The sequence below is a fragment of the Oncorhynchus mykiss genome, chromosome 31 (genome assembly GCF_013265735.2).
Source record: "Oncorhynchus mykiss isolate Arlee chromosome 31, USDA_OmykA_1.1, whole genome shotgun sequence".
NCBI lineage: Eukaryota > Metazoa > Chordata > Actinopteri > Salmoniformes > Salmonidae > Oncorhynchus > Oncorhynchus mykiss.
Window position 1 is genome coordinate 7,725,793 of NC_050571.1, and position 14,217 is coordinate 7,740,009.

Here is a 14,217-nt window from a genome sequence, read left to right on the forward strand (position 1 = left end):
GCTCCAAACATTTTGGAAATTATTTTATTTTATACTAATACAGTTGCTCAGAGAAAGAGATTTTGTTTAACAATAAATATTAGTTTTTTTCAATATCTCACTTTGCGAGAAAAACAGCACCCATTTTGAACCCTATCTTTTTGAGAAACTAAATTATTACTTGTTAAACAAAATCTATTTCTCTGAGCAATTGCCAGAACAGCTTCCAAGCACCTTGGCATAGATTCTACAAGTGTCTGGAACTCTATTGGAGGGATGTGACACCATACTTCCACGAGAAATTCCATCATTTGGTGTTTTGTTGATGGTGGATAACTGTCTCAGAAACCACACCAGAATCTCCCCTAAGTGTTCAATTGGGTTGAGATCTGGTGACTGAGACGGACGTGGCCTATGGTTTACGTTGTTTTCATGCTCATCAAACCATTCAGTGACCACTTGTGCTCTGTGGATGGGGGCATTGTCATCCTATGGGGGCATAGCCAGGGTAGCCAAAATAATGGCCTGCCCAGTATTTTTATACATGACCCTAAGCATTTTGGGATGTTAACTGCTTTATTACAGTTTTTCTCAATTGCTAAAACACTAAAACCCATTGGCTGAACAAAGTTCTCAGTTGCCTGGACTCATTTAGCTAATTATGCAGTCTGTTGTCAATACCTTAAACCATTTCACATGATAAAACACAATTTGCAGATCTCACTTACACTTTTCAGCAAAACTCTAAACACATTCTCATTCTCAAAACACATTCTGCACTCTAATGCACATGTCATCCATACTGGTAAACACAAGTGGCAACAATCAAATACAAATAGAGAACATATGTCATTGATTGAACACAACCACTCAAAATGGATTTAACCTGTTTCAAATGATGCGACACAACCAATATAAGTCAGTACAGAGAGCAAACAGGTTGTTGAAGATGGGAAGGAGAAAGTCTGAGAATGGATACTGTAGTACAATGCATTGTAGGCTGTATACTGTACAATGGATGAATTGTATGGCCCTGAACATTGTGCTTTCCATTTATTAACAGTACTGACTGCTCAATAGATTTTGACTGGTTGCAGGTTCATATCAACAAAGAACAAGAATTACAGTATCACAGAGACAAAGGACAAGTTTGTGAGATGCAGGGTACAGGACTGTAAAAATAGGGGTACAAGGAGGAGGAAGAACAAAAAACTAAATTACAAAGAGCAAAGCAGAGTAGTAATTTCTGATCCATTTTGAGCTCCTATGATAGAACATGTTTTCGTTCATCAAAAGACAATGACGGAAAATATGAATATTTCTTTAGATTAAAAATGTACTTATCCCTGAGAATTGTATGTTTTGAACAATGTGTTTTCTATTTTGCGGTGTATTGTTTACTGACTGCTTGAGAGTGTTTATCATTTTGATCACTTGGTTTATGATTTGAGAGCAGTGTTTGATTTTGAACACAGGTAAAACTGTTTTGAGGCGAATGTTTCATTTTGCGAGAGGAGTCAGAGGTTATGTAAATAGTGCTTGAAGATGAGGTTTTGTGTTTAATGTTTTCAGGAAATGGAGCAAAGTTTCAGAAATTGTGTTTTAGCAATTGAGAAAAACTGTAAATCAGGAAGGGTGTCAATAATTTCGAACCCCACTGTGACTGTCTGTCCACACAGTTTCTTTCTCAGGGCACACCACAGCACACCCTGCATTGTTGCCCTGTCCCAGCCGACTCTGGAGACAAGCTTATATTTTTCTCTGCAATGTAGTTCCCAGCCAGCTCTCTGTCAGCAGCTGAGAGGCTATCTAACTATCAACCCTGACAGATAATGTCAAAATAATCACTATTAACTAATAGGTAATGTCATAATTAGTAAAGAGGGGGGGGGGGGTCGAGAGAGCGGTTAGAGAATGAAAGAGAGAGACGGACAGAGAGAGAGAGAGACACTGAGAGAGAGAGAGTGAGAGTGAGAGAAAGAAAGAAAGAGCGAGAGAGAGATTGAGAAAGAGAGAGAGTGTGAGCGAGCGAGAGAAAAAGAGAAAAAGAGAGAGAGAAAAAGAGAGAAGGGGTCAAAGCTGCTTTCATGGCCCATAACGGGCTGTACACTCTTTGTGACTGTGGTGTTGTTTCGTTTTCTTTCCCCCTGAGCCTCCTCTCGTCTCCCATAAAGGGACTTCAGCCAACCCTAATCCCTCCTGACGTCCACCTGCCTACCCAGGGACGGACTGAGACCAGAAATCAACCCGGACAATTTTGTTTTCTTTATTGAGGCCTCCATTATTATCTAAATAATGAGAATTCAGCCCATCTGGCATTTCCCAACTGCCCTACGGCCAGTCAGTTTCTGTCACTACCCCAGCCCTGCCTCTCCACCCCCTGGCCCACCCCTGGCCCACCCCTGCCCTGCCTCTCCACCCCCTGGCCCACCCCAGCCCTGCCTCTCCACCCCCTGGCCCACCCCAGCCCTGCCTCTCCACCCCCTGGCCCACCCCTGCCCTGCCTCTCCACCCCCTGGCCCACCCCGGCCCTGCCTCTCCACCCCCTGGCCCACCCCTGCCCTGCCTCTCCACCCCCTGGCCCACCCCTGGCCCACCCCTGCCCTGCCTCTCCACCCCCTGGCCCACCCCTGCCCTGCCTCTCCACCCCCTGGCCCACCCCTGCCCTGCCTCTCCACCCCCTGGCCCACCCCTGCCCTGCCTCTCCACCCCCTGGCCCACCCCGGCCCTGCCTCTCCACCCCCTGGCCCACCCCTGCCCTGCCTCTCCACCCCCTGGCCCACCCCGGCCCTGCCTCTCCACCCCCTGGCCCACCCCTGCCCTGCCTCTCCACCCCACCCCTGCCCTGCCTCTCCACCCCATGGCCCACCCGGCCCTGCCTCTCCACCCCCTGGCCCACCCCGGCCCTGCCTCTCCACCCTCTGTCCCACCCCGGCCCTGCCTCTCCACCCCCTGGCCCACCCCTGCCCTGCCTCTCCACCCCCTGGCCCACCCCTGCCCTGCCTCTCCAACCCCTGGCCCACCCCTGCCCTGCCTCTCCACCCCATGGCCCACCCCGGCCCTGCCTCTCCACCCCCTGGCCCACCCCGGCCCTGCCTCTCCACCCCATGGCCCACCCAGGCCCTGCCTCTCCACCCCCTGGCCCACCCTGGCCCTGCCTCTCCACCCTCTGGCCCACCCCGGCCCTGCCTCTCCACCCTCTGGCCCACCCCGGCCCTGCCTCTCCACCCCACCCCGGCCCTGCCTCTCCACCCCACCCCGGCCCTGCCTCTCCACCCCACCCCGGCCCTGCCCACCTGGCTCAGTACACGCCCGTGTACCTTTGACCAATCTCCTCATGGCTCAGGCCTCCTGCCCCAGGGACCCATATCTGCACAACTCAATAACACGGATAAGTTATTCAGACTACCAGTAATGATATTGGTAATGTTGAAACCACAGAGGTGTGCTTCTGTGGATCAGACACACACACACACACACACACACACACACACACACACACAATGCTGCTGCTGTGGAAGAGAACAGTCATGGCTCTCTCTCTCTCACACACACACACACACACATATATACACCAATATACACACACAAACATACAAATACACAAACACACAAGTACACACACATTGCTGCTGCTGTGGAAGAGAACAATCATGGCTCTCACACACACACACACATACACACACACACACACACACACACACACACACACGCACACACACACACACACATACACACACACACACACACACACACACACACACACACACACACACACACACACACACACACACACACACACACACACACACACACACACATACATACACACTGCTGTGGAACAGAACTGTCATAGTTTGTGAGGAAGGTTTATAAGCAGAGAGAGATAGACAGAATCAAACTGAACCTCAGTAAAGTTCACATGCATACGGGCAAGTGTCTCAAATGGCACCCTATTCCCTTTATAGTGCACTACTTTTGACCAGCGTCCTATGGGCCCTAGTCAAAAGTAGTGCACTATAAAGGGAATAGGGTGCCATTTGAGACCAGTCCCTTCCCTGTGTGCTCAGACAGTGGGTTTTTAACATGGAGTGACAAGTAACAAGTCAACCTGACAGATTGTACATACAAAAATTCATTCAGGCAGGAAAATTGCATATATATTTATAAATATCCCAAATTGAAAAGCTACTAAGTTCTCTCTCTCTCTCTCTCTCTCTCTCTCTCTCTTTAATCTTACTAGTTTACTGTCTCTCTCTTTTTCTCCCCAACAAACACCACTCTATAAATACATACTTTGAATTAGAGTCTTTACCTTGTCTCAAATTCGCCCAGACCAAGACTGCTATTTAATTCTTGTTGTTGTGTATCCCGAGTGGACGGACAAATATAACCACTGTCTGTGTTTACTCTTATGAGGGCAAAGTGATTTTTTACGGCCATATATACAGGGCCTGTTGTGTGACCCTCCTACTCACTAGATTTAGCGACAAAGTAGCCTTTCTGACTGGCTGCTGAGTCTGGCCCCGTTTGGCCCATAATGTCCTCATTATTACACACAGCCTGAGCCCCAAATGACACCATATTCCCTATGTAGTGCACTACTTTTGACCAGAGCCCATAGGGAATAGGATGCCATTTGGGACATTTCCACAGTCAGGACTACAGGGTGAGAACTGTGAACAAATCCCGTGCTGAATGTCAGAAATTCTTTTCTGCTGTAAACTCTACTCTTTAGTTTTTTCTTGGTTGAACCCACATGCTGTGGTCACACGGGGATTTTTTTTATTGATAAAAAAGTGGGGCTTTTGTTTTTTTTTTTTTTTTTGGGGGGGGGGGATGTCTTGTGACTTTGAGATGAAGTTGAACAAGTTGAGATACAGAGATGTGAGAGGGTGGGAACTCGTATCTGTCAAGGAATCTGATGACGTATTCTATGTAATGCAGTTCTGAAGCAACAGAGAGCAGTATTTCAAATCAAAGTTCATTGGTCACATACACAGATTTGCAGATGTTATCGCAGGTGCAGCGAAATGCTTATGTTTTTTTTTTTAGCTCCAACAGTGCAGTTATATCTAGCTATATACTAACCAAACATTTTTTTTAAAAGAAAGAAATTAGTAAATATCAGAACGAGCTAGTGGTGACTGTTTAACGGTCTGATGACCTGGAGATCTATTTTTCAGTCTCTCGGTCCCAGCTTTGATGAACCTGCACTGCCTCCGCCTTCTAGATGATAGTGGGGTGAATAACACATGGCTCAGGTGGCTGAGGTCATTGGTGATCTTCTTGGCCTTCCCGTGACACCGGGTGCTTGTGGGCGGTGCAGTTGCCAGAACCAGGTGGTGATACAGCCCCACAGAATGCTCTCAATGGTGTATCTGTAGAAGTTTGTGAGGGTCTTAGGTGCCAACCCGAATTTCCTCCACTGCGGCCCAGGGACTACACCAGGGATTTCACCTCCTCCCTGTAGGCTGTCTCGTCGTAGTTGTTAATCAGGACCTCCACTGTTGGGTTGAAAGCAAACGTATTTAATAGAGTTGGAGATGTGGGGTAGGCCACGCAGTCATGGATGGGCAGCGCAACGGGCGATTGCGTCGTCAGTGGATCTGTTGGGACGGTATGCAATTTGCAGTGGGTCTATGGTGTCGGGTAAGATGGAGGTGATATGATCCCTAACTAGCCTCTCAAAGCACTTCATGATGACAGAAGTGATTGCTACAAGGCCATTTTTTATTACATTTTCTTTGTTATTAAAGTTGTATTTACTTTTTCCTTTTTTCCACAGAACAAACAAATAAAAATATAATAAAACAGTGCACATATTATCTCACAAGCTTCAAAACAGAACTAAATGGGTTTACAAGATACAGTACAGAATTAAATGGGTTTACAAGCTACAGTACTGAACTAAATGGGTTCACAAGCTACAATACTGAACTAAATGGGTTCACAAGCAGAAGTAATCACCTCCCAGTCTTAGAAACATGACAAATATACGCCCAGCTTCTATAATTTACATTTCTACCAGTGATCCTAGCAAGCATTTGCTCATAAGATGCCACCGCCAAAATTGATTCTACACTGTTTCAGTGCAAGAGAGGCCCTTCTAGATTCTAAGGATTACTCTAGTTGCTGTAACCATATCAACAGTGATTCTTTCCACGGTTTCAGAGTAGGAGTGAACCTTCCAGATTCTAAGGATTACTCTAGCTGCTGTAACCATACCAACAGTGATTATGACCACTGTTTCAGAGTAGGAGTGAACCTTCCAGATTCTAAGGATTACTCTAGCTGCTGTAACCATACCAACGGTGATTCTATCCACGGTTTCAGAGAAGGAGTGTGCCTTACAGATTCTAAGGATTACTCTAGCTGCTGTAACCATACCGACGGTGATTCTATCCACGGTTTCTGAGTAGGAGTGGCCCTTCCAGATTCTAAAGATTACTCTAGCTGCTGTAACCATACCGACGGTGATTCTATCCACGGTTTCTGAGTAGGAGTGAACCTTCCAGATTCTAAGGAATGGTCTGTTTATACACGTCCAGGTTCCCAGTACCCTGCCCTGGTTAAATGTGGTGGTTTGCGCTTTGTGTGAATGCTGCCAGCTATTCACTGTTTCTGGTTTGGATAAGTCCTAATCGTTCCAGTAGGAACAACATCCTCTATGCACTTCCTGATGAACCCAGTCACAGAGTCAGTGTATACATCTATACTAACGTTATTCCCAAAGGTGACCCGGAACATTTCCCAGTCCGGGTGATCAGATTAGTCTTGAAGCATAGATTCTGATTGTTCAGACCAACTTTGAACAGTCCTTATCACGGGTGTTTCTAGTTTAAGTTTCTGCTTATAGGTGGGGAGGAGCAGGATCGAGGCGTGATCTGATTTGTTGAAGGGAGGGAGGGGGAGGGTACTCGTAGATGTTCCAGAAGGTAGAGTAACAATGGTCAAGCATGTTCTATTTGTGTGTAACACGAGATGTGTTGGTAGAATTTCGGGAGCGTTTTCCTCAGATTTCATTTATTAAAGTCCAAAGCTACAATAAATACAGCCTCAGGATATGCAGTTTCCAGTTTGTGCGAAGTCCACTGTAGTTCTTTGAGAGGGGTTGCAGTGTCGGCTTGGGGGTGAATATACACGGCAGTGACAGTAACCAAAGAAAATTATCTTGGGATGTAATGTGGTCGGCATTTGATGGTGAGATATCCCAGATTGGGAGAACAAAAGAACTTGAGTTCCTATAAAACCACATTCACACCATGAGTTGTTAATCATTACATACCCTTCCACCTTTGTTTTCCCAGAGAGTATGTTTACAGCCCCTTATGTCTCTCTGAAAGGTGATCCTCGCCCTGAGCTCGTCTCTTTTATTGTCCAGGTCAGGGAAGTAGAATTCCTGGTTGGATTTCTGGTGATTGACCGCCGATCTAATGTCCAAAAATGTATTTTCGGCTGTAGTAAATAATACTAGAAACGTTTTGAGGAAATAACGTAAGAAATAACACACACAAAAAAAAGTACAAATTCCGCAAAGTTTGCTAGGAGTTAGGAACAGGGTAACCGTGTCTGTTGGCTCCATCTTGCATATATAACATCTCAGGGATCACATTGCTGTGTAATCTGGCTAACTATAAGAAGAGAAAATAGCCTTGTGTGTCTGTAGTAGACAGCTACTTTTTTTGTTGTTTAACCTTGACAGTAATCCAGGGCATAGTTTCACATTCTGCTCAGGGAAAAGCAGAGAAAAACATACTTATCTTTCCCTGGGATGTGATTGAAAGGTATTAAAGTTACTGCATACAGTGGCAGATTAACTAATCTTGTAAAACGTCTCAAAATGCCATCATACTTTGGCGGGGGTTGGGAACATTTTAATCTCCAAATTCTGTCTACCCTGTTTGTGCTGTAAGGTGCATGACCAGGAAAGCCAGGTGTCTTTTGGGAAGCTAACAGGGGAGAAGTAGTGGCCAGTATTACTGGCAGTGATGTAAATACAGTCATACAGTCCCACTGTCCCACACACTCAAATCTCCCGTGGGCAGATGATGCGTGTAGACGAAGAATCTGCCGGGACTGAATGGGATGCATGAGACAACTGCGATCGCAACATTTTTGGCAAAATCAACCATTCCTCGCATATTATGCGAGGGCTTGCAAATTTGACCAATCTCCGCACTATTTCCGCATAAAACAGTCAAATCATTGCAATATTATCACATAAAACTGACCCATCACCGCAGTAAAAAAAAAAAAAGAGGGCTTGCAATTTCAACCAATCATCGTACATTTACTGCATAATGTGGTTCAATCAACCAATCATCTTTTACATTTACCGCATAATGTGATTCAATCAACCAATCATCTTTTACATTTACCGCATAATGTGATTCAATCAACCAATCATCTTTTACATTTACCGCATAATGTGGTTCAATCAACCAATCATCTTTTACATTTACCGCATAATGTGATTCAATCAACCAATCAACCACACGTCAACAAACTTTTTCCCTCGTCAGCGCATTTTCTCAACAAAATTGGACAGAATCATTGCAAATTGCCGTGCAAAATGTCAGAATTGCGGCACAAAAATCTAGCATTTTATCCCGCAAATATCACAAAACATGTCAGTGAAATCCCAGAGGGATAACAGCATTAGTTCCGTTTTGGGGTTTTCATGGTTATTTGGGTGTGTGAGGATTGGACAAAGGCTGTGCTTAGGGTGGCTTCATGTGTTCTTGTGGGAAATGGGAAACTGGGAAGTCTGACATGATTGTGTTCACGTGCCTTTGAAACACTAAGATTTGAACTTGCAACCTTCCGGTTACTAGTCCAACGGTCTAACCACCCTGCCGCCCCTGTGTTCACACAGTGTGAACACAGAAGTTAATTATGCAGCTGACCAAATTACACAAGATTTTACTTCTGGGTTAACAGTAATTACTCACACTCTGATCTCTCTTCCCGTTCTCTCTCTCTCTCTCTCTCTCTCTCTCTCTCTCTCTCTCTCTCTCTCTCTCTCTCTCTCTCTCCCCTCACTCTCTTCCTCTCTCTCTCACTCACTCTCTCTCCCCCTGTCTCTTTCCTTCCCCTCTATCTCTCTCCCGTCTATCTTTTTCTCTCACACTCTACCCCTTTCCCTTTCTCTCTCCCTCATTCTCGCTTTTCTCTCTCGCTCCCCCCTCTCCTATTCTCCCAAGTTCTGATCTCTCTGCCCCTCCCCCCCTCTCTCGCTCTCCTCCTCTCACTCTCTCTCTCCCCTCTCTCCACCTCTTTCCCTCTTGCTCTCTCCCTCGTTCTTTTTCCCCCCTCTCTCTCTCCCCCCTCTCACTCTCTCCCTCTTTCTCTCTCCCTCTCTCCCTCTCTCCAGTCTAGCTTTACATTACCCTCTGACCGGAATGGCTCCCACCACAGCCAGCAGAGACAGAAATAGCACAGTCACAATCTCTCACACAGAATGCTCAGCTCTGGCAAAGTCACAAACCGGTAGGCCTCACAGCTCACACACACCAGTCATACCTCTCTCTCTCTCACTAAGGTTCAAACTATTATAACAGCGGAATAATAGATCTGAATATGCTTGTACAGAAGGCCCTGCATGTTGTTTCAGTGTTTCAATACTGGCTCCTCTCATAACCTGACCATAACATGATTGCAACATTCACTCTGGTGGAGGTGGCTCCTCTGCATGCAACCTGGACTCAGAGGTAGACGTAACATAATACACATAATTTGAATCAGGTTCATTTTAGTTTTGAATTAAAGTTGAAAATATGTATTTTCCGGACATTGAAAATACATATTTTCCAGACGTTGAAATCAGTTTCATTTTCGGGTTCTGAATGAAAGTTGAAAAAACATAATTTACAAATGTTAAAAATACTTGTTTTTTTGGTCATTTGTTCTATGGATATTTCAACTGCACACAAAGTACGTTCTCAGTGATTAATAATGTTTTATAGCCATCACTAGCACATTAACATAGACTTGAAATCACTGGCCACTTTAATAAATGGAACACTAGTCACTTTAATAATGTTTGCCTATCTTGCATTACTCATCTCATGTGTATACGCTGTATTCTATTGTATTCTACTGTATCTTAGTATATGCCTCTGACATTGCTCATCCACATACACTACCAGTCAAAAGTTCCTACTCATTCAAGGGTTTTTCTTTATATTTACTATTTTCGTGAAGACTTCAAAACTATGAAATAACACATATGGAATCATAAAGTAATCAAAAAAGTTAAACAAATCAAAATATATTTGAGTTTCTTTAAATAGCCTCCCTTTGTCTTGACCGCTTTTGCACAGTCTCGGCATTCTCTCCACCAGAGATTGTCCCTTAGTTCCCTTTTTTTTTAATCAAGGTGGAGACTAAGTAACATCAAATGTCCTTCTAAGTTCTTAGTACTGAACAAAACAACAAGTTCTTAGTACTGGAGGCAAAGTGCTGGCAAAGGATGTGTGGGGTTAGGGGCTCCCGAGTGGCGCACTTCATCTCAGTGCAAGAGGAGCCACTACAGTCCCTGGTTCAAATCCAGGCTGTATCACAATGGACCACAATTGGGTGAGTCCCATAGGGCAGCGCAGTGTCGTCTGGGTTTGGCTGGGTGAGGCCATCATTGTAAATAACTGACTTTCCTGGTTAAAGGTAAAGGATGTCGCACCTATCCTGAGATGGTATATTACCCAGAGGCCCACTCTACCCAGTGGGGTTCCACTCTATTCACTTTGTGGGTGGTGGGAGCCGCTCCCCTTATCAATACGTTTTTTCTACACCCGACCGGACAATAGTGTGCAACTGCAGCCCGCAATTCAGGGCGTTTCGAGCATCCCATCGGTCCCTGGATGGTCCCTGGATGGTCCCTGGATGGTCCCTGGATGAACATTACACATTTGAATGTGGGTCAAAAGGGAAATAAAAGTATTATCTGTGTTTTCTCGCGCCCCCGCCTCCCAGAGTCCTCCTTGCTAGCTAGCGGGAGTGACACCGGTAGACAGTGTCCTTCGCTCCTACCTGCCGAACACCTGCATTAACAGAACTGCTGGATAACAGTGCCCGAAAGGCGGGGGCGAAGGACACTGTCTACCGGTCACCCCCACCTACCTACCGCTAGCACAGCAGGCACCGTGTGTTAGCTAACTAGTTAGCTTGCTAGTTACGCCATGTGCTAGCTTGCTAGTTAGCTCGCACATAGTGTTGCCTCTGCCTCCCGCCTGCTGTGTTCCCGGAGAAAACCGTGCCCAACAGGCAGGGACGAAGGACACTGTCTACCAGTCGCCTGCTAGTTAGCTAGCTAGTACACAGTGTCAATTCCGCCTGCTGTGTACCGGACCAGCTGGCAGTGTCCTTCGCTCCTGCCTGCCGAACACCTGACCTCGTAGTCATTAACAGAACTGCAGGAAAACAGTGCCCGACAGGCTGGGAGGAAGGACACTGTCTACCGGTGTACGGCTTACTAGCTACCATTGTCACCCCCGCCCCTTCTTCTGTGAGGTTTTTTCGGCGGCTGGCATCCAACTTTATTGTGCATTAAAGCCACCTCCTGTAGTGGACTGGCCCCACCTCCCTCCTGTCCTAGCTTAGAAATTGACCAATAGAAGTATAAAGAGGGTTTCCAGCACGTGCCAGAATTCCCACATGCAGGAACACCCTGAATTGCTGGCTGCAATTGCATCCCTCTTTGATCTGACAGGACCAAAAATAAGTCCTAAAGAAGGTTCATGCTTAGTGGGTATATGGAGCGTCCAGAAAGACCAAACAGCACAAGTAAATTAGTTGTTCACATCTTTGTTAATTTACCGTAAACACCATTTTTATTCAGTGTGGAAGGGCTCGCTGTTTGAAAGGGAAACTCTTTTTGACGCACTGCCGGTGAGCGCCGCAGTTATTACGTCAGCTCGAGGACAGTGAATAAGACAGCTGGCTGTTTCAACACCGGGCAAAACGCAGGAGAGAGGAGGTCAGCACTGCGGCGTGGGTTGATTTGGATCAAATTAGTTCTGTAAAAGAGGTGAGTTTGCATTTTGCATTGTAACGAGTTTCCTATAGTGTCAAATGCTCAACAATATAGGCAAAGATAATGTTGTCGCAAGTCACGTGAAGACAATAACGGAGCTATAACGGTTTGTTTAGGCTATTATTAGCCTAGCCCAAGCCTATAATAGCAAGTTTGTGAAATGAGAGTAATAAACAGACACACTGTCCCATTTTACAAACCAAGAAGTATAAAGAACAACATAGAGAAAAGGATGTTGTAAATGTAAAGCAAGGGATTGAGCATAGACATGAGTCATGTCTATTGACATTGATGTCCATTGTGTAAATAGTCAAATTCTAAGTTATGTGTTTTTAGACAGAATAAAATAAATACATTTTTAAAAAAGTTTTAAGCTTTATGAATATGAAGTTGTATAATTAGTTTGGGGTGGGAGCCTGAGAGATGGGGTGTGGTCGTGGACATTCTGTGGCTGTAGGGGTTGTGGATCAAACTATTTTAGGAGACTGAACACTGCTGTGGGCTTATCTTAAACAAACTAAGATACCTTTCTTAGATTGTTTATCTCATATCCTCACTAATGGAGAAACTCTCAGAAATCCTACAATTGACTGCAATACTGCGTGCTTGCTTGTCCTCACTGAGTGCTTCTCCTGCGCTATATATTCTTTATGAGAATCCGAATGACTTACATCTCATTTGGAAAGTCCAACAGCATTCCCTTTACTGATACACAAATTCTTAAGCTACACAGTTTTTCCATCTACTGTAGAATCCATCATCATAGACCGTGTGTGCTTTGGTTCAAAGTGGAGATGCTTCAAAACAGTTCAACAAGAGTGTCAGAACAAGTTTAACCCAACCGTACCTTTGTAAAAGTAGATGTTTGATTATTAGATGTTCTGTGCCCCTTTCTCCACCTCACCAGATGCTAAAGCTAACTACCACTCTGAAAGGGAACACTGTAGCCACACTGAACTGCAGGAGAGAAGCAGCCAACATGTTTCCTGCAGAAAACGTGGCTATGCTTTATAACCACTAGGCCATAAGCCAACCACCCTACATTTACCCTGAACGCGTCAGCATGTGGGTGGGCCCCCGTTGTGTCTTCTCCCTGTATAATCCTATAGCAAGCCTACTAGTGACTTTTATTATGAAACAGTGTTTTGATCTTGCAATGCAGTCTTCTCTAGTGCAGGTTCTGTGGATGGTGTTGTGCTGAAACCGGACCACCACCATTCAATGACATATCGAGTATATTTTCATGAGCCTATGGTCCAATAGCATCTCTTTGTTCATCCGGCCACACATGTGGATCACAATCATATAATGTAAACATTGACAGTTAGGATCGATAAGATGGAACAGCCAGAAGAGGACCCCTTGGTTTCTGTAAAAAGCTCTTTGTGACAACTGCGAGCTGTAAAAAGGGCTCCATAAATACATTTGATTGGTTGATATTGATACCATCTTAAACAGAATGTCAACACGTTTCTCTGTTCTCATTTCTGCTTCGTATATATCTTGTCTTGCAGGTTGATTGTTTCCTGCATATCCTTAAAAGACCAAATATGGTAATGGTAAGTCAAAATTATAATCCTGTGTCTGCCATTCTCTCAGTGCTATGTGTAGCTACAGTAGATCTATAAGGATAAACGTATCCTATTCCATAATGACTGTATGATAATGAGGTAAGGACAGAGGAGGGGTCAGATGAGCAGTCATCAGCCTTGGGGCATCTGTTTATTGTAATGGCAGCAGTATAAGGTGTCACTTCCCTCTGGCAACCTGGACATGCTATTGACAGACACACAGAGAGAGCTCCGGCAGGCATACGTCAGGCCTGCTCCTCTATCTGATGCCAAGCCTCGGACACCCAGGTTCCGTCAGGCCTGCTCCTCTATCTAATGCCAAGCCTCGGACACCCAGGTTCCGTCAGGCCTGCTCCTCTATCTAATGCCAAGCCTCGGACACCCAGGTTCCGTCAGGCCTGCTCCTCTATCTGATGCCAAGCCTCGGACACCCAGGTTCCGTCAGGCCTGCTCTTCTATCTGATGCCAAGCCTCGGACACCCAGGTTCCGTCAGGCCTGCTCCTCTATCTGATGCCAAGCCTCGGACACCCAGGTTCCGTCAGGCCTGCTCCTCTAGCTGATGCCAAGCCTCGGACACCCAGGTTCCGTCAGGCCTGCTCCTCTATCTGATGCCAAGTCTCGGACACCCAGGT

General features: G+C 45.5%; 1 protein-coding gene across 3 annotated transcripts in view; it reads left to right on the top strand.

Annotated features, from left to right (window-relative positions):
• Positions 1 to 11,705: 11,705 nt before the first annotated feature.
• The window catches only part of LOC110504482 (annexin A6), a 48,962-nt gene continuing 46,450 nt past the window's right edge, over positions 11,706 to 14,217 (top strand). The window contains exons 1-2 of one of the 3 annotated variants that reach the window (XM_036969859.1): positions 11,706 to 12,007; positions 13,528 to 13,566. In XM_036969859.1, coding sequence (XP_036825754.1) covers positions 13,564 to 13,566 — 3 coding nt within the window. In that variant the 5' untranslated portion in view covers positions 11,706 to 12,007; positions 13,528 to 13,563. Of the gene's footprint in view, positions 12,008 to 13,527; positions 13,573 to 14,217 lie in introns of all 3 variants that reach the window. The other 2 variants (XM_036969858.1, XM_036969860.1) reach the window with 2 other exon arrangements.